This window comes from Giraffa tippelskirchi, chromosome 9, assembly GCF_054371585.1.
Source record: "Giraffa tippelskirchi isolate mGirTip1 chromosome 9, T2T-mGirTip1v1.2.pri, whole genome shotgun sequence".
NCBI classification, from domain to species: domain Eukaryota; kingdom Metazoa; phylum Chordata; class Mammalia; order Artiodactyla; family Giraffidae; genus Giraffa; species Giraffa tippelskirchi.
The window spans coordinates 118,558,296-118,577,882 of record NC_137283.1 but is presented as its reverse complement, the minus strand read 5'-3'; the positions used below and the strand labels follow the sequence as shown (position 1 = coordinate 118,577,882).

Below are 19,587 nucleotides of genomic sequence, written 5' to 3'. Positions count from 1 at the left end.
TTTATTACTAAGGGATCACTTAGAGGCCCTTTTGAGGCCCTTATCCATTTCTACAACACTATGTCAATACTAACTGACCCTCAGATTCCATGGATGATTTCTGGGCTCTGCCCAGTATTCCAAAAAGAGAAAAATATGTGAAGTCCATCAAGGAACATATTTCATAAAGCAGTGGTTTCCATACCTGATAGAGATTCATAGAGCTTTTCAAAACTAAGAATTTCCAAACTCCAGACCAGATTATAGTACTAAAACAGGATCTCCAGATTTAAAAAAATCTGAATTTTTACAAGCTCATAGATTAGGCCTGTTGATCAGACAGCTTTGTAATCATCCCCAGAAAAAAAGACCAATTTTGAAAATATAGACACATTGGTTTCAAGATTCTAGATGCTTACTTTATGGAACTAATGGGTTTATACAATCCCATACTACTTCTGAAGATGGAAGAAGTTATATACAAATAAGGTTTCAAGTGAATACATCAACCAGCTGGTTTTATTTCATAGCGCTTTTTAAATGACACTGAAAAAAAATATTTCTAACTAGAAATTAACATACTAGTTAAAATCTTTTTATTTGAAGTAAACTTCATGGTTGTTTAACAGATTAAAGTATCTTCCCTCAAAACTTCTCTAACTCATTTCTGGAGATGTAGGCTTTCCCTTTGGCAATCTTAAGAGATTTTAGTTATCATTTTTTAAAGATTTAGAAAGATCCAGCATGTCTAGTTTCAAAAGCTAAATTTATTTCTGTAGGATTATAATCTGATTTTTATTGTTTCTGCTCACTTTCTAATTTGTTTATGAAAAAAATATTACTAATTTAACAAAGTTTAAAAAAATAAAATCTTACCATTTCATCTGGTGTTCCATGGCGATCGAACTGATAAAATGATGCTACATGAGTAATAATCCACCAACTAAAACCCAGTGGGTCCCTGGGCTGGACTATAAGCACAGATCTTCTTTGGTCATTTGATTTTTCAAAAAGTGTTCTGAGTAGTTTATTCAACCAGTTCCAAAATGACTATAGAAAGAGATATTATGATTCAATTAAATTCAGACACTGATCCAGAAATCTTGATTTGGGTTTTTTCCTTCATATTTAAAAGGAAATACACACAAAATACAAAACACTTACACTTTGAGAATAATAAAAATACCCAGGTTAAAAATTAGAAAATGACTAGCTCTTGCATCTCCCACAATCACATCTTCTTCTCCCATCCAGGAGTAACCATTATCCTGACTTCTATATCATTCCCTAGTTTTGTAAGTTTTACCACTTAAATATACAAGCCTTAATTACATATTGTTTGGCTTCATCTTTTTTTATGTGTTTGTATTCTTAAGTAGCTTGCTTCCATTCTTTGATAACTTGATATATATCTTTTCTTATATCTTTTACTATCAGTTTCAAATTCTGAACTTTTTTAGATTCTCTTATAAACAGCTCAGTCTTTGACAGTATATGTTTTAAATGAGCAATTAGTAGTCCATTTGCAGTTACTGTAATGAGTCAAATTTAGTTTTAAATCTACCACCTTATTCTATATTTCTATTTATACACCTACTTTTTCCATCTACACCTCCTTCCTGCCTTCTTTTGGGTTGAGAATTTCAATATTTTCCCCTTTATCAGGCTGTAAGTTAAATAATCTACATTTTCTTCTTTTAGTGAAACCTTAGAAACAACAGCATACATTCAAATATCTTGGTAAGTTCACATATATCTCGCTCTCCTCTTGGACTAAACAAAGACTTTAAAATACTCACATTTATGCCCTACCCAATTTACAAGCTAGTATTACTGTGTACTTTACTTCTTAACCCCACTTGATTATAATTTATACAGAACATTTATCACCTTCATTCCTCTCTTCCTTCCTACAGCTCAGATAACCTTCCTTTTCACTTTGGCATTATTATTATTCTACTAAATTTATCTTTCAGGATTCCCTTTAATTTTGCTTCAATGAAAACTGTTTCATCCAAGTCTTTAATGATTGTGCTGGATGAAGAATTTTATGTTGAAAATTAGTTTGTTTTAGTAAAATGATGATACAATTCCCACTGGCCTCCACAGCTGTTGAGAAATCAGTTGCCAGTCTAATTGCCATTCTTTTCAAAGCAGCATTTTTCTGTCAAACTGCTTTTAATCTCTTCTGCCTCCAATGTTATTAATATTTAAGTTATTATTAAAATTATATAGAATATTTTCACTGTCCTAAAAAGTCCCCTATGTTCTGCCCACCCCTAGAAGCCAATGATCTTTTTACTGTTTTCAGTTTTGGTTTTTACAGAATGTCATGTAGTTGGAATAATACATTGTGTAACCTTTCAGGTTAGTTTCTTTCACTTAGTAATATGCATTTAAGGTTCCTATGGCAACCCACTCCAATATTTGCGCCTGGGAAATCCCATGGACAGAGGGACCTGGTGGGCTACAGTGCATGTGATTGCAAGAGTCAGACACCACTGAGTGACTAAACCAATACCATCTCCACCATCATGTCTTTTCATGGTTTGACAGTTCATTTCTTTTTAGTGCTAAATAATATTCCATTGTCTGAATATACCACAGTTCATCCATTTACCTACTGAAGGATATCTTGGATGCTTCCAAGTTTTGGCAATTATAAAATTGATAAAAGAAGCTGCTATAAACATTTATGTGCAGGTTTCTGTGCTGACATGAGTTTTCACTGGGTAAATACTAAGGAGCACAACTGTTGGATCAATATGCTAAGACCATGCTTAGGTTTGTAAGAAAAGGGCAAAATGTCTTCCAAAGGGGCTGTACCATTCTATATTTCTACCACAATGAATGAGTTTCTATTGTTTCACATTCTCAACAGCATTTAGAGTTGTCAGTGTTCCCAATTTTGGTCATTCTAATAGGAATGGTATCTCTGTTATTTCAGTTTACTTTTTCCTGAATTTATAGTGTCTTTAAAGAAATTTTTAGAATATTACAATTGAGTTTCTGACTCAGAGAGCTACAGAGGAGTTGTTTTATTTTTTTTTTTTTAATTTATGGATAAAGTCTTGAAAATGTATACAGGAAGAAATCATTCTAAACTCCTAACTGAATAAGACATATAAACTACTTTAAGTATCATTTCACAATTAATTATTTGTTTACTTCTGCATATGGCTATTTCTCTTCTCCCCCTAATCCATAACACTTGAAATAAAATAAAGTCCCATTCTGAAGACTTGATTCAAAGTGAGGTAAAATAATATTTGCCACCTTCCCCTTTGTGTTTTTCTTTCTCCCTCCTTGAAATAAGATACTGTAAAATTGATTAATAAATCTAAATCTGCTTCATTTCCTGACTAAATGTTTCCTAAATTACAAGAGCATTTTTTAAGTATTTTAGCCTAATGGATTCTTGATAGAAAAAAAAAAAAGAACTTGAGAAGATAAAATTATGAGTCAAATCTCATACCTGTCCTAGAATTTTCATATTGCCAATTTAGGGTTAAAAATACAGTAAGTATTTAGTACCCAGTGCTCTGTTTATAAAGAAAACAACTTTGTAAGATTTTTCTTTGCCAAACCAACTGCATAAGTTCAATATAAGGGTTAGTAACGATAACTAACAGTTTTATAACTTACTTCTGAGAGAGACCATTTACTTCTGTGATTAAGGAGGTGAATGAGTAGAACCCATAATTCTTTAATGCATGGACATGGGCAATGGTGACTCATTAATGCCTCAGAAGGCCTAACCTTCAGAAAAGAACCAAAAAGAGTAAATTACAAGATAGCAGATTTTACACGCCACATATCTCCCCTCAAATGTTTTAAAAGATTGATTTTGATGATTTAAAATTTATGCTCAATTACATAAAATTGCTTATAAAAAACATACCATTTCATTAACTTTTAAAATAAATTCCCATGTAAAAAACAAAAGTACACAATGAATTTATTTCCAACTTAAAAAAAAAAAAACTGCTTTAATCATCTAGTCCAACAGAGAGCAAAGTTGTTCTATAAAGGGCTAGACAGTAAATATTTGAGTCTTTAACAGCCAAATAGCTTTTGTTACAACTATTCAACTCTGCCATTGTTCTGCAGCTTTAGTCAGACAGTGGATAAAAAGGATGGGAATGTGTTCCAGTAAAACTTTATTTACAAAAAGTTGATGTGCTAGATTTGGCTATAGGGTCATGGTTTCCAAACCTTGATCTAATCCATCAGCCAAATAAAAAGATTTCTAAGAAAATGATTAGAAAATAAGTTTAAATTCACTATAATTGAGACTAAAATTTTTTATAATTAAGCAAACTTATTAGGAATTCATAAAGATTAGACAATTTTACCATCAAACATACCCTCAATGCTCCTAAATATACCCTCAGTGGCATACAGAGAATATGCACTATATTTGCAAGGACAGTCAGACTTCTGAAATTCATAATGTGTTCATTCTTTCACATATTATACAATTTTCTAACATAGTAAAATAACCATCAAGATATTACTTTATCATATCTAGTTAACCTACTAATTATATTATAAACACAGACTAGATTTAGACAACATATAAAACATGATCTAAATTTTAAAAAATTAAAAATCCCAATTTCCCATAGGTAACAATTATGCTTGTAACCTGAAATTCTGACAGTCAACAGATTTCCATTGATTGAAAATAAATGTACACCATAGCACTTTTAAACCACTGCTTTAAGCACTACGATAAGTAATTTAGTAAAAACACACAATGTCCCCCAATTCTAGACCTTTTATGAAAACAAGCAAACAAAACCACTCTTTAAATGTGCCAACTAGCTTTAGCTAAGTACTCCTTTATTTTGTTATATAACAATAGATTATTAAAGGGCTGGTCTCTATTTGAAGAGAAATTTCCAATCATCATAAACATTGTTTTTATTTATTTGACCAATACAAAAGGTTTTTTTTTTAAAAAAAAGCTCTAAAACACTAATTCTAGCCTGTTTTAAATGTTCAACTCAAATTCTTTTCCCAACCAACTCCCAGATAAAAGTACATATAAAATTAGAAGAATTAACAAGTAAATCATTTTAGGTTAAATTCGTATAGAACAAACCACACGTATTAAGTACTGACTATTGCCATTAAATACCAAAAATGCAAATAAACTCTTAAGGCATTACCTTGTCATACCTGTTGAGGGACAGGTTTATCAAATCACAAAGAAGATTTTCACAATGTTCTTCAAATAAGCTGACATTGGTTAAATTGTCACCTGCCCGATTCATAAACTGATGACTATATACAACTTGTTCTAAAAATGAAATAAATTGTTTAAAACTACAGCATATTTTACTAATTCAGAAGGAAGAAAGTGACTATATACCTTTAAATTAACATAACAAAACTGCAACAAAAACAGTTAAAAAAATTTCTTCTGCAAATAAAAGTTAAATGTGAAAACAATTCCTTTCTTATATGAGCAGTGATGTTTCAATCCTCTGAAGTACCATTTAATAGATTTTCTTTCCTTAATATGGCCATCTAAAGAGCAACAATGCAACAAAAGAGAAACAAATACAAGGGAAACACTAGAAAATCTTTACCCATATTTCTAACCAATAATGCCTTTAAAACATTTTTCTTTTTTAACAAATACTGATAAAACTAACCATGTGTAACTGTTTTTGGCATGAAATAGAGCAAACCAAGGTAACAGATACCAAAATTTGTACCTGTGTCAGAGTAAGTTCACCCAACTATTGCTTTAAAAAAATATTATTTGAAATAGAGTCAACATGAGGAAATGCCATTTGTGTATATCATTCTATGTTCATATATATGCATGTAAGTGCTCACATATACACATATACACATATATGTATTTTTGCATTAATTCATTGAAAAACAAGTACTGAGGTAAAGAATGTCTTTATAACCTAAATAATTAATAATTTACAACTAGATAATATGTATGAAGAACAAGACCAAGAATAAATAGGTAACATGTGAAATAAAATTTTACCATCCATAATATATACAAACTACTTCAAAAAAACAGGAAAGAGTGAAACAAAAAATAATGCAACATATGTTTTGTAAAATATAATGAACAAATAATTAATAAAGCAAATATAAAGAAAATAAAATTAAAGAGGCTCAACTTCACTGATAGGAAATTGCAAAACAGATTCAACATCATTTTTCACATATTAGTTGGCAAAAAATAGAAATAATAATAGCCATTGCTGGCAAGAGTATGAGGCAAAGATATGCTCATGGTTAAGTACATAAAATTGGGGAAACTTATTATACAACACCAGAGCAGCATATACAATATTAAAAGTGCAATAGGCTACTTCAATTCCAAAAACCTATTGTACAAAATAGCTTGCACAAGTATTTGAAGATGCATATACACCACAAGGATGTTCAGTGAAATATAATTTGTAATGTTAAAATAAACAGAAATAACAGAAATATTAAAAAAGTTGGCTAAAATTATAGGTCCAAGAGATCTATAACATAAATGAATCAAGTAAAACTATATGTACTAACATGAACAGATCTCTAAAAGCACTATTAAATAAAACCCTCCACAGAACAATATGACACCACTTGTGATTAGAAACAAAAATTCTACCTATATATGATTCTATATATGTATACTAACAATAAGTATGGATGGATGGATAAATGGACCATACTTTCCAGTAGTTATCTCTAGAAAAAAGAAGACCTTTGCTTTCTAGTTTCATTATTGTTTAATTGAAAATAATAACCAGAAAGCACTCATTACTTGTATAATCTTAAACAATTTAGATTAAAACATATTTAGATTCAAAAAAAGGACGTAAATCAGAAAGCTATAAACTTACTCAATTTTTCACCAAGCATGTGAAGAATTTCCAGCACCAGCCAATGGATATCTAGGTGGAGATGCAGTAAATGCCATGATGGTGGGTAAAGCTGTGAATGATATTATCAACTGTGACTGAAAATTCATAATACTTCATTAGGTATTTATTTTATAGCACGTCACAATAATCTTCCCTAAGCACAAGTTAACCTACCACTATTCAAAAGTGCAAAGGACACCTCTGTCTTATTTGTTGAGGATTTTTTTCACTAGAGATACTTAAAAGCAGGATATAGTATATATTCTTAACTGATGTTGAAGACAGACCCACCCTGGGGCTGCTGAATAGAACAGACTTGCATAGTAAAGGTCCCTACCAACCAAGAGATATTCTACTACAGCTGCAAACCAGTAAATGAATTTTTTTAAAACACCATTTTCATGATTTTATTTTAGACTTTAGCCAGGAAATATGGTCTTAAATGTAATGAATACCTAGGAAAGTCCATAAAATATTTTAACAAGAACTTTTAAATCATTTAAGACACTACTGTCACATCCATAAAGAAACGGAAGTTAAAAGTGGTGAAATTTACCCCTCAATTCATTCCTTAGGATTCAAACCTAATTCTATTCGATTCAAAAGCCAGTGCTCTTTACTGTGCTGTACAGGTTATCAATAAATTTTCTTCAATCAACATTTTGATTCACTAAAATACAAAGATTCGTACTTTTTTATTAAGACATCTAAGAAGGATGGAGAGGGATTTTGCCTCATGAAACATACAAACAAAACACTAGTAAAACAACACTGGCTCAGGAATAGATGATAAACAGCAAACATAAGGAAGAGAGAAGTGGTTCAGTTCAGTTCAGTCGCTCAGTCGTGTCCGACTCTCTGTGACCCCATGAATCACAGCACGCCAGGCCTCCCTGTCCATCACCAACTCTCGGAGTTTACCCAAACCCATGTCCATCGAGTTAGTGATGCCATCCAACCATCTCATCCTCTGTCGTCCCCTTCTCCTCCTGCCCCCAATCCGAGAAGTGGACACACATTCAAATCAGTGGGTAAAGCATGGGTCATTCAGTAAGAGTCAAGATTATTAACTTATTCATTTGCAAGATACTAGATTTCCTACTTCAAGGTATATTTTTTAAAAGATGAATTAGAGATAAATGTTAAAAAAATGTATGTATTTTACAAGAGCATAGGAATTATAAATTGATAAATATAATTTTACAGAAAAAAATGTTACCTAGCAAGTCAGCTTAATTGTTGAAAAAGATAAATGAAAATATTTGTAATACATAATACCAAGAAATAATACTACTAATTTTAAAAAGTCCCTTAAAAAGAATAAAAGACAGATGTTTAACTGAAAATACCAATTAAAGCATTATCTTGCATATGAGAATGGCAAAACGTAAGACATACGTAAAGTCTTGAAAGATGCTATTTCATGATCTTTTGGTTTTGCTGATGTTTCAGAACAATGGCACCCCACTCCAGTACTCTTGCCTGGAAAATCCCATGGACGGAGGAGCCTGGTAGGCTACAGTCCATGGGGTCACTAAGAGTCAGACACGACTGAGCAACTTCACTTTCACTTTTCCTTTGATGCACCGGAGAAGGAAATGGCAACCCACTCCAGTATTCTTGCCTGGAGAATCCCAGGGACGGGGGAGCTGGTGGGCTGCCGTCTATGGGGTCGCACAGAGTCGGACACGACTGAAGCGACTTAGCAGCAGCAGCAGAACAGTATTTCAGTGTATGACTTTTTTATGTGCTAGTGATTCCATTCAAGTAACCTGTATTTTCAACAAGTCTGTCTAATTAAAAGCCTATGAAAAGTAAAACTTAGTTTGAGGACCCTTGCGTGCATCTTTTAATTTCTGCTTCTAGATAAATTATTTTTAAGCATTTGATGGATATTCAGGAAATAAAAGCCAGTCCAATTTACAGAGACTAAAAAGGAAAATTACCCTCCTCCTCATAATCCATCCATGAATCTTTATTAATTGACATGATTAAAAACAATTACCTAATTGGTTTCTATAGATTAGATATATTCACCTGTGAACACAGCTGGAACTCTATTTACTTTTATTATCACATATATTGATCCCTGAGAAACTGGATTTTTAATTGTTAAATTTCACAGAAATATAAACACTTTATTGTACCTTATGTATTTTGGCAAAGACTCATTCCTAAAAGCTGAATGCTATCCAAATTGGTGAAGTCAAATAGAATAGACATAACTCAGGAAATCTCATGGGGAATTATAATCGCTCACAGAAGCTCACATTTTCCTATGGAGAATTTGTTCAATACATCCACAGGCTGGGTCATGCTAACAATCCAATTTTTTTAAAGCCCAAATTCAGAGAGAATAATTATCACAGACAGAAAAAAATGGCAGGCATGGTCAAAACATTCATATTCTGAAAATATCTCAAAAGCCAGAAAATATAACAATATGGTTTTGAAAGCCTAACTTTTTAAAGGTGATGATCTTAAATCTTCCTATAAAATAAACTAGGGTTTGCCCATACCTTGATCAATGGGAGAGAGGATATGAATTTTAGAACATAAAGGTTATTTTATTTGCTTTGAAACTTTTAAGCATTTGCGCTGTTACAAATTAGAATAGCTATCAGTAATTCAACATAAACTATTTCTAAGCACTTAATGCACTTTATTCAATTCTCCCAATAACTCCAAGAAGCTAAACCAATTACACAGATGAGAAGACTGAAGCAAGAGGTGCTATGTGCCCAATGGCACATAATTAATAGAGGAGCCAGTATTTCAATTCATGCAGTCTGGTCCAAGAACTACACTCTTGACTAATTTTCCTCATTCTTCAATGAATATTACTTGTGAGAAGAGAACAAAAACTGATACTTCAAAAATTAAATGTAACAAATCCAACCTTAGTCTGGTTTTGATTTACAAATGCTCCTGTATTTGTAGTGGGGAGTTCTGATAGGTGTCCTATATACAAGAGTAACCCATGAAGCTCATCAACCAATACTGAGGGAAGTTGTGCCTCCAAAGTCTCGTAAGGATGGACAGGAACATGACTTTCAGCATTGTGTACTTGCAGGGACCTAAAACATGATGAGATCCAAAAGGCAATTAGAGTCTGGATAAATTTGCACTCAGAAATTCATGTATTATTCGTATTACTCATCTGACAGCCTACCTGAAGATGAAAACTTTAACATAATGAAGAAATGTTATGCAGAGCTGCCTAATATTGTGTGCTTTGCAATGCAGCGTTGATATCTTCCCTAAAACCAAAATAGGTAACATTAATCATGGTTTAAAGAATCAGTGATAAAGAATTTTGTAAGCTATATAAGCAGAAATTCTCATCTTTTCATTTGTTTCAAGTGATTCTCACTATCCCCTGCCCTTCCCCCCCAAAAAACTGCTCTTATGAAGGTCACCAGTGAAACCCATGTTGCCCAATCTAATGGACACCACCTGTCTTCAATTAACTTGCCCTTACAGAAGTATTCCCCACACCTGGTTCATTGATACCACATGCTGCCAGTCTTCCTTCCCCCTCACTTTCCTATAATTCTCACGTTTTCTCTGCTTTTGTTTTCTGGCTGACTCATTTTTCCTAGAGTGGTTATGAGTGTTTTGCACACAGTAACCACCCAGATAATTTTTCGCTGATGTAAATACTGAAGGGAAAGATGGCATGGGTTGAGGCTGAATGAAAAACAGGAATAAGTGATAGGCAGCCTTACAAGTCATTATGAGTTTTGATTTCATTCTATATACAGCAGATGGCCTTTCACTGGGTTCTGATTTAGGAGGAACAGGAATTGATATACATTTAAAGCAGGTTTCGTACTCAAGATTATAGAAGGGCTAAGGAGGATGTGTTAAGAGACCTGTAGCAGTATTTCAAGAGCTCACAGGAAAATGGATAGGTTGAAAGTATATTTTGATCATAAATCTACTGGGAATTTGATAGATTAGATAGGAGTTTAAAGGAAATGAAAGAATCAAGAATGACTTATAGGCAACAGTTAGCACCAGGTAATAAGCGGAGAAAACATGGGCAGCACGAGCTGGTTTTGGAGGATATCACGGATATACTTGGATTGAGCAATCCAAGGCAGTTTGACATGTAAAGCCTTGAATGCAAAGGAGGCTGGAATGTTTCAACTTTCGGTGTTGTTACCATTTAGAAATAAAGGAACTGATGAGATGGTACATGTAGGAAAAGATGTACAGGGAGGAGATTCCAGGACCCTGACTATTAGCAGTAGACCTGAGGAGGAAGGGGCTTCCCTGATAGTTCAGTTGCTAAAGAACCCGCCTGCAATACAGGAGACTGTGGTTCAATTCCTGGGTGGGGAAGATCCACTGGAGAAGGGACAGGCTACCCACTCCAGTATTCCTGGGCTTCCCTTGTGGCTCAGCTGGTAAAGAATCCTCCTGCAATGCGGGAGACCTGGGTTTGATCCCTGGGTTGGGAAGATCCCCTGGAGGAGGGAAAGGCTACCCACTCCTGGCCTGGAGAATTCCACGGACTCTACAGTCCATGAGGTCACAAAGAGTCGGACACGACTGAGTGACTTTCACTCATTTTTGAGGAGTCGTTGAAATAAAAGAGGCAGGAAAAAGAGGAAAAACAAACAAAACCCCTTACTATAGGCAATGAATAATTATTCATATTAAACATAAAGCAAAACTTATTTTAAAATTTGTATTCAAATGAGCAAACATGGATACCATTTTGGCAAAACCAACATGAATGTAAATGTAAACATACTGTGCATGTATCTACATATCAACAAGTGCAATGCATGTCTACAGCTTAATTCTACTTTGCTTACAAAAGTCATAACAATCCCCCAGTGTCACAATTCTCAGCCCAAAAAAGGCAGTACTCTTAAAAAAACAACTGCTGTGAAATGCTGCATCCAGCCAAAATGCAGTAAAGGAAATCATATCTACTCATCTCTCATCTTAAAACTGGAGAGGGCAATGGCACCCCACTCCAGTACTCTTGCCTGGAAAATCCCATGGACAGAGGAGCCTGGTAGACTGCAGTCCATGAGGTCGCTAAGAGTCAGACACGACTGAGTGACTTCACTTTCACTTTTCCCTTTCATGCACTGGAGAAGGAAATGGCAACCCACTCCAGTATTCTTGCCTGGAGGATCTCGGGGACGGCAGAGCCTGGTGGGCTGCTGTCTACGGGGTCGCACAGAGTCAGACACGACTGTAGCGACTTAGCAGCAGCAGCAGCAGCATCTTAAAACTAGAAAACTGAAAAAAAAAAAAAAAATCCATAAAACAAGAGTTTTCAGGCATTGGATACACAAGACCGCTAATCCAGAGAGGAGATGAGTTCCAAGACTGTACCAGGATCCCACCTAGAGACAGTTTCCAGGCTGCAGCACAGGGGCAGAGAATTCAGAGACCAGATCATTGATTTGAGAAAACATGAGATGTGAGTTTAGGGAAGTCTAAATTTGCAGGGCAAAAGTACCAAAGAAAAAAAACGGCTACACAAAAAAGAACCTAGAGATGTGCAGAGGGTCCCTCTTGAGTCTTTGACTAAGTACTGATCTGCAGGCCAGAGAAAGATACCAGAAAACAATTCCCTACAAAGCTTATGAAGATCAAGGAACAGTTCAAGTTCCCACCAGCAAGAATTAAAAAAAAGTAATAAACCAGAAAAAATCCTCAGAAGCCTTACTAGAGCTGAATTAACATTAGACTAAAGGCTACTTTTTAAAAGCCCTAACAAAATTTACAAGCTTCAAAAAGATCCAATGGATTACAAGTATTCAATGAGCCAGAACAAAATTCAACACTAGTTTTACGAATACAAGAAAATTCAGAAAGCAGCGATGTAAAAGCTACAAAGTCCATCACACAAGAAAAAATTACTAAATGTTCAAAAAAGCAGAATATATCCTAAAACTAGGAGAAAGAAGTCAATAAAAACAAACCTGGAAATGACAATGATGAAAGAATCTGTAGTCAAAGTTAAAATAGCAGCTGTAGATATACTCCGTATGTTAAAGACAGATTAAAAAAATACGAGAACAGAAATGGAAAACATAAAAAAAATCCAGATGAAATGTCTAGAGACAAAAAAATACAATACCAAAAAAGGAGTAACATTAACAGCTATATTTAATACCAGGTAGCAGTAAAAAAAAATAAAATAAAAAAATAACATTATATTATGTATACTATTCTGCCTCAACAGGAAAGCAATCCTTGGAGTAAAATCAACAGGAGAACAAGAACCACGTGTACATCAGTAACTGACCCTACATAAGGGCTCTCTGGAGAGGGTTGAGGGCCAAGGGTTTACAGGAGTTTACTAACAAATCCCTGGTACAGCTGCATGGCAGGGGTAAGCTGATGTGTGTGTGCTGTGTACTCAGTCGTGTCCAACTCTTTGCAATCTCATGGACTGTAGCCCACCAGGTTCATCTGTCCATGGAATTCTCCAGGCAAGAACAGTGGAGCAGGTTGCCATTTCCTGCTTTGAAGGATCTTCCCAAGCCAAGGATGGAAGCTGCATCTCTTGCATTGGCAGATTCCTTACCATCGCACCACCTGGGAAGCCCAAGCTGACGTAGGGATAGTCTTCAATACTGCTAACCAGCCCAATAAATCTGTCATTGTTTATTTTTTAAGCATCGAAACAGGTCAAAATGTCAGTGTAACAAGAAACCATTTCAATAAATGGCCCACTGTAGTGATTTTAGGTCCATAACTGCTTTTCAAGGAATAATCTTGCATAATAAATGCCTGCTACAAACTCAATTTAATTATGTCATTCTTTATAGTAAAGGTATTGTCGCTGTTTCCACTACAATCTTGTAGAGGCTTCCCAGGGGTTTAAAAGTAAAACTGTGACTTTTTTGTGACTTTTGTGGCACTGCTTACAAAGACACCTATAATTGCCTCCCTTCCAAAAATTAATCCCTAACATGGTCAGGTCCGACCTACATAATTACCACTTACTCCCTTTTCTCCCAGCTTTTATGTTTTTACACACGTCAAAGTCTTTGTCACAAAGTTGTTTCATACCTGAACTCAGCCTATCCCTAACACTTCTCCACAAGCTTTTGCAGGCTAAGTCCTCCTCATACTTGAAGCCCCAGATCTGGTGTCATTCAGTGATGGGCACGTAAACAGATAAACCCCTCGGTTCCTGTAGCAACTTGCACATGTCTTTATTATTACACTTTTCCATTTGCCATGCCAATTATGCTTGTTTATCTGTTTTGCTCAACTGCAAACTCTTCAGTAGCATAATTTTCCTCTCTGATTCATTAGTACCTTGCACAAGAAGGAGGGACTTGGGTGACAACGGAACAGGGATATTCAATATTTACTGAGGACAAACTGAGAAAGCAAAACAGCCCCCGTGGCAGCAGACAACAATTAAGGCCATGAGGTTTCCTAATGAAATTAAACAGTCATATATTATCAAAAATAATCACACAAAGTCACTCCATGATTTTGGTGAAACAAGAAAAAAAAACAAACCGCCTCAGTAATCATGTTTGACACAGAAACAGGGCACTACACAACCACACGAAAACAAAGGACAAAAACAGAATATCCCCCTCTTCCAGCTAATATGACTATTGCTTCATCACTAACTGGAACCTACCCTTGCCTTCTTCTGTTTGTTCCACCGTCTAAATAAAAATTTAAAATTACCATACACAGCCATCAAGTTGCTCCATCTTCTTAACAGCATCAAATCCAGAATAAAGCCGTAGCCCTCTTAAACTCTACCCAAAATTAGTCTGCGCAAGTGCATACCCTACACAAGCCCCTCCTTAATTCCGCTTGCTGAGAGGCCCCAACTGTTCCTCATGATGCGTTTCTCTCCCTTGCTTCGTAAGCTAATAAAACACTTCTTTGACCAAAGGTGTGTTTCACGTGATCTGTGGTTGCTGGGCGTAACAACAGATCCTAGGCTAAGCACCTAACATGCATTATGCCATTTAGTCCTCACAAGAACTCAGGGAGGTGGGACTATTACCTGGTGTGAGGACTACAATTAGCTAGGGTTGGAACCCAGGCTGATCACATACTCATGATTCTGAAGACTGTACTGTACCGAAACTGTTCAAAGGAGAGGCAGCTAGCCTGTACTAAAGCACACTGCCCTTCAATTCCCTTCACTACCTTAATTATACTAACGGCCCCACCATAAAAACAAAAACCGAAAGCAGAAAAGGAAAACAAGAAGACAGCATGAGGTCTGGCACTTCACATTTCCACCACACTCCCCACCCCCAAAGCAAGTTACTAACTCATTTCAGAGATGTTTAGCCTTAAATCAATTTTTCTTGCAGATTTGGAAAAATACCATAAATTTCATCTACGAGTAAAATTTAAGTGTCATACTTTTTCTGAACGCTAAATATAACTGTCTCCTAAACTTCTGAACACTTCCTTCACGTTATGATGATATCCAATGACACATCATAGACCCATGTACAATTCACTGAAAGAGAACCATTTCTTTTTGTCTTTAAACACACTTAAAACTTACCAAAATCACAGCTGGCCCGTAATAAGGTTTCCAAGTTGTATAGCTGTTGCCTAATTTAAAAAATGTAGGGTAAGAATTAGTTTTTGAATAGTCTAAAGCATGTAACAATTAGTTACAGATAGTGTTTACAAATCTTTTATACAGCTTCAACGCCTCTCATTCCTGAATAATGTTTGATGCTTCATGAATGTTTATTAGCATCACCTTCAGGTAGTAAACACTTTGACAGAAGATAAAATATGCCTGTCCTTCCCAAAAATATCTAAGAGCTACATTTATCTCAAAAATTAAATAAAATAGCATAAATTTCAACATCAAGAAGATACTGTTTCTATCTCTAAGAAGTTTAAGTTAGTTATATTAAACATCCTAGGTTAACAGTTACATAAGGAAATGTTAAACTGTGTCATATAATTACACAATAGGAGTTCTGAAAAGGAATAGAATATGTAATGTAGACAAATCAGGGAAAATTTTAATTTATGATGTTCCACCTTATTTTCTCACAATAATCTTCTCTTGCCATTCTTCCTACTTGCCTTTTTTAACTCCCTAAAGACAGAGCCATATTTATAACCTATGTCCTGGATAAGACTAAACTCATTCTTTAATGTTTAAGATTATACAGAATCACTCAGACTGTTTTCTCAACAAAACACGTAATATGGCATAGGTTCCATGGGATCAGGGTGAGAGGAAAAATCACTCAACCTTTCTATTTTCATTTAAATGTATCATGTATACATTCTTTTTTAATTATGCAAGTTTCAAGTATACAGCACTATAATTCCACATCTATGTACACTACAACACGATCACCTTCACAAGTCTAATTATTCTCCATCACCATACAGTCAACTCGATTCACCTTTTTCACCCACGTTCTCAATTCCTTCCCCTCTAGTAACCACTAACTGGTTTTCTGTATCTATGAGTTTGTTCTTGTTTCATTGTTTGTTCATTTGCTTTATTTAGATTCCATGTGAAGTCACAGTATTTGCCACTCTCTGGCTTATTTCACTATGGATAACACCCTCGAGGTCCATCCATGTTGCTGCAAATGGCAGGATTTCATTCGTTTTTAAGTCTGAATGATATTCCATTGTGTATATATGTGTATGTATATATAATTTTAAAAATGTATATATAAAAATGTATACATATATACATTTAAATGTCTCCATCCATTCATCCATCAAAGGACGCATAGGTTGTTTCTGTATCTTCATATCCTGACTACTAAAAATAATGCTATAATGAACATAGGAGATGAATATATCTTTTCAAATTAGTGTTTCTACGTCCTTTGGACAAATACCCAGAAGTGGAATAGCTAAGTCATAGGGTAGCTCTATCTTATTTTTTAAAACCTCCATACTGTTTTCCATAGTGGCTGCAGCAATTTACATTCTCACCAATAGGGCACAAGGGTTCCCTTTTCTCCATATCTTCTTCATTTTGTTATTTCTTTTCTTTTTGATAACAATCAGATGTGAGGTGACAGCATTCCCTTAAGTCATGTTGAACATCCTTTCATGTGCCTGTTGGCTGTCCCCAACTATTCTTTAGAAAAATATCTATTCAGATTCTCTGCTCATTTTTTCAGATTTTTTGTTGTTGTTGAGCTAAATGAATTTTTTATATATTTTGGATATTAACTCCTTATATTAACCAAATGTATGACTTGCAAATACCTTCTCCCCTTCAGTAGGTTGCCTTTTCACTTTGATGACTGTTTGCTGTGCGTAGTTTTTTAGCTTGATGTAGTCACATTTATTTATTTTTTGCTTGTTTCCCTTGCCTTTGGAGTCAGAGCCAGAAAAACATTGTTAAGACTGATGTCAATGAGATCACTGCCTTTATTTTCTTCTAGATATTTTATTGTTTCAGGTCTAATATTCAAGCTTTTAATCCAGTTTGAGTTAATTTTTGTGTATAAGATGGTGGCCTGGTTTCAGTCTTTTACCTGTGATTGTCTAATTTTCCCAGCACCATTTATTGAAGAGACTGCTCTTTCTTTATTGTATGTTCTTTGCTCCTTTGCCATAAATTAACTGTCTCTATTTAGGTGTAGATTTATTTCTTTTATCTCAATTCTGTTCCATTCATCTATATGTCTATTTTTATGCCAATAACATGATCTTTGTTTACTATAGCTTGCTAATATAGTTTGAAATCAGAAAGTGTGATGACTCCAGCTTTGTTCTTCTTTCTCAGGGTTGTTTTGGCTATTTGGGATCTTCTGTGCTTTCAGGTGCTTTCAGGTAAACTTTAGAATTACCATTTATACATTCTTAATGTATTTTGAGACAATATTTGCCTTTGATAAGTAACTCCAAGTCTCAAATCTGAATTATGGACTGGGTTTTAAATAATAACGAATCATTTCAATGTATTTAATTGTGATAATGAGGTAATGTTTATGTTTTTTTTTAACGTTCATATTTTTAAGAGATATATACTGAAGTATTTAAGGGTGAGATGCCATACCTGGAATCTGCTCTAAAAATATTTAAGCCAAAAGTAGAGGGAAAGGGACAAAAGGAAATGTGATAAAACCATGACGTTTATCATAACTGAGGGACGGTATGCGAGGGTTCATTATACTATTCTCTCTATATTTGAGTATGTTTAAAATTTTTCATTAACATTTTTTAATGTTGTCCAGATTAATTAATCATATTTCTATTACACGGTCTGAAAAGTCTGAGTTCATTCTCTAAAGATTACTGAAAAATTATGCCTATTAAGCAGCCCTAATGCTAGGAAAGATTGAGGACAGGAGAAGGGGGCGACAAAGGACGAAGTGGTTGAATAGGATAATCGACTCAATGGACATGAGTTTGAGCAAACTCCAGGACATAGTGAAGGCCAGGGAGGCCTGGTGCACTGCCGTCCACAAGGTCATAAACAGTCAGATAGGACTGAGCGACTGAACAACAAAAAGCAACAAAGGTATTTTATTTTTCTTCCAAAGTTATAGTATACTTCAAAGCCTTAAATATTTGTTTTCAGTAAATGATGTCAAATATGTGTGTGTTCAGTTGTATTCAACTCTTTGTGACCCTATGTACTGTGGCTCCTCTGTCTATGGGATTTCCCAGGCAAGGATACTGGAGTGGGTTGCCATTTCCTCCTCCAGGGGATCTTCGAGAACCAAGGATTGAACCCATGTCTCCGACATCACCTACATTGCAGGCAGATTGTTTACTACTGAGCCACTGCAGAAGCCTGATGTCAAATACAGCAGAAAGAAAATTCTGCAAAACCACTAAAAAATAAACTCATTAAAACCATTACTTCATCAACCATTACTGCTTAAGTGTTGTTACTGATAAGATAACCAGGTGAGCAGCAATCACAATCCTACAGGTGTTTTTGTAATATCAGTATTAGAAACCACACAGAAATATAACTTAAAACTGAATAGCAAAACAAAAACAAAAAAACTGAACAGCATATTCACTCAATGGCAGTTTTTTAAAAAAGACAAAACATACCTGAATAGATGAAAGAGAACTCTAGATGAATTCACTAATGCTGTTTCAGTAACCCACTGAATGCCAAATATTTCCACTGTATCCTCTTCAAAATTAGTTGGTAAAGGATCAAGATTCAAAATTACTCTGAAATAAAAATTCTGATTCAATTTCATAAAATGTATGCTATAACTCATACTATAGCAGTAGTTTCTGGCATTATATGAATCCATATTACCCATGACATGTCAACAATGTTTAAAAGTCAGGTAATGCCTTGGTACCTTGTATCTCACTAATGCTACAAATGAACTATATTAAGAATTCAAGCCTCTATTGTGATTTTTTTTAAAAAGAAAGGTTTAACTAAAGACCACTATAACTTGAGGGAAAAAGGTGGAACATACTTTCCATAGGGGACATACTTTCACCTGTGTTTAGCAGTGGTCTTCAGTTGTAGAATTTCACCCTTTGAAGGGACATTTAATTTTTAAAACAGGTAAAGTTATTCTGAGCCATGTCTAAAGAAGGGCATAATCTAGTTGAATAACATCTCTTAAGGTCCGAAAGAAGGTACAACTGTAAAAATCAACAAAAATGGTTTCTGTTCTGAATAAAACTGCCTCAGCAGGTATTTCCAAAATATTTCAATAACAGCAGTTTTACTGAAATATGAATATACAACTGTTCAAGACGAGATTTGAAGAAT

General features: G+C 34.7%; 1 protein-coding gene across 5 annotated transcripts in view; it reads right to left on the bottom strand.

Annotated features, from left to right (window-relative positions):
* The window catches only part of MMS22L (MMS22 like, DNA repair protein), a 118,726-nt gene that overhangs the window by 97,827 nt on the left and 1,312 nt on the right, over positions 1–19,587 (bottom strand). The window contains exons 3-11 of one of the 5 annotated variants that reach the window (XM_081530350.1): positions 18,900–19,025; positions 15,400–15,449; positions 11,873–12,131; positions 10,042–10,129; positions 9,769–9,946; positions 6,849–6,939; positions 5,154–5,284; positions 3,625–3,738; positions 856–1,029 (exon numbers count right to left, since the gene is read on the bottom strand). In XM_081530350.1, coding sequence (XP_081386476.1) covers positions 856–1,029; positions 3,625–3,738; positions 5,154–5,284; positions 6,849–6,867 — 438 coding nt within the window. In that variant the 5' untranslated portion in view covers positions 6,868–6,939; positions 9,769–9,946; positions 10,042–10,129; ... (1 more) ...; positions 15,400–15,449; positions 18,900–19,025. Of the gene's footprint in view, positions 1–855; positions 1,030–3,624; positions 3,739–5,122; positions 5,285–6,848; positions 6,940–9,768; positions 9,947–10,041; positions 10,130–11,872; positions 12,132–15,399; positions 15,450–18,899; positions 19,026–19,587 lie in introns of all 5 variants that reach the window. The other 4 variants (XM_081530352.1, XM_081530349.1, XM_081530348.1 and 1 more) reach the window with 4 other exon arrangements.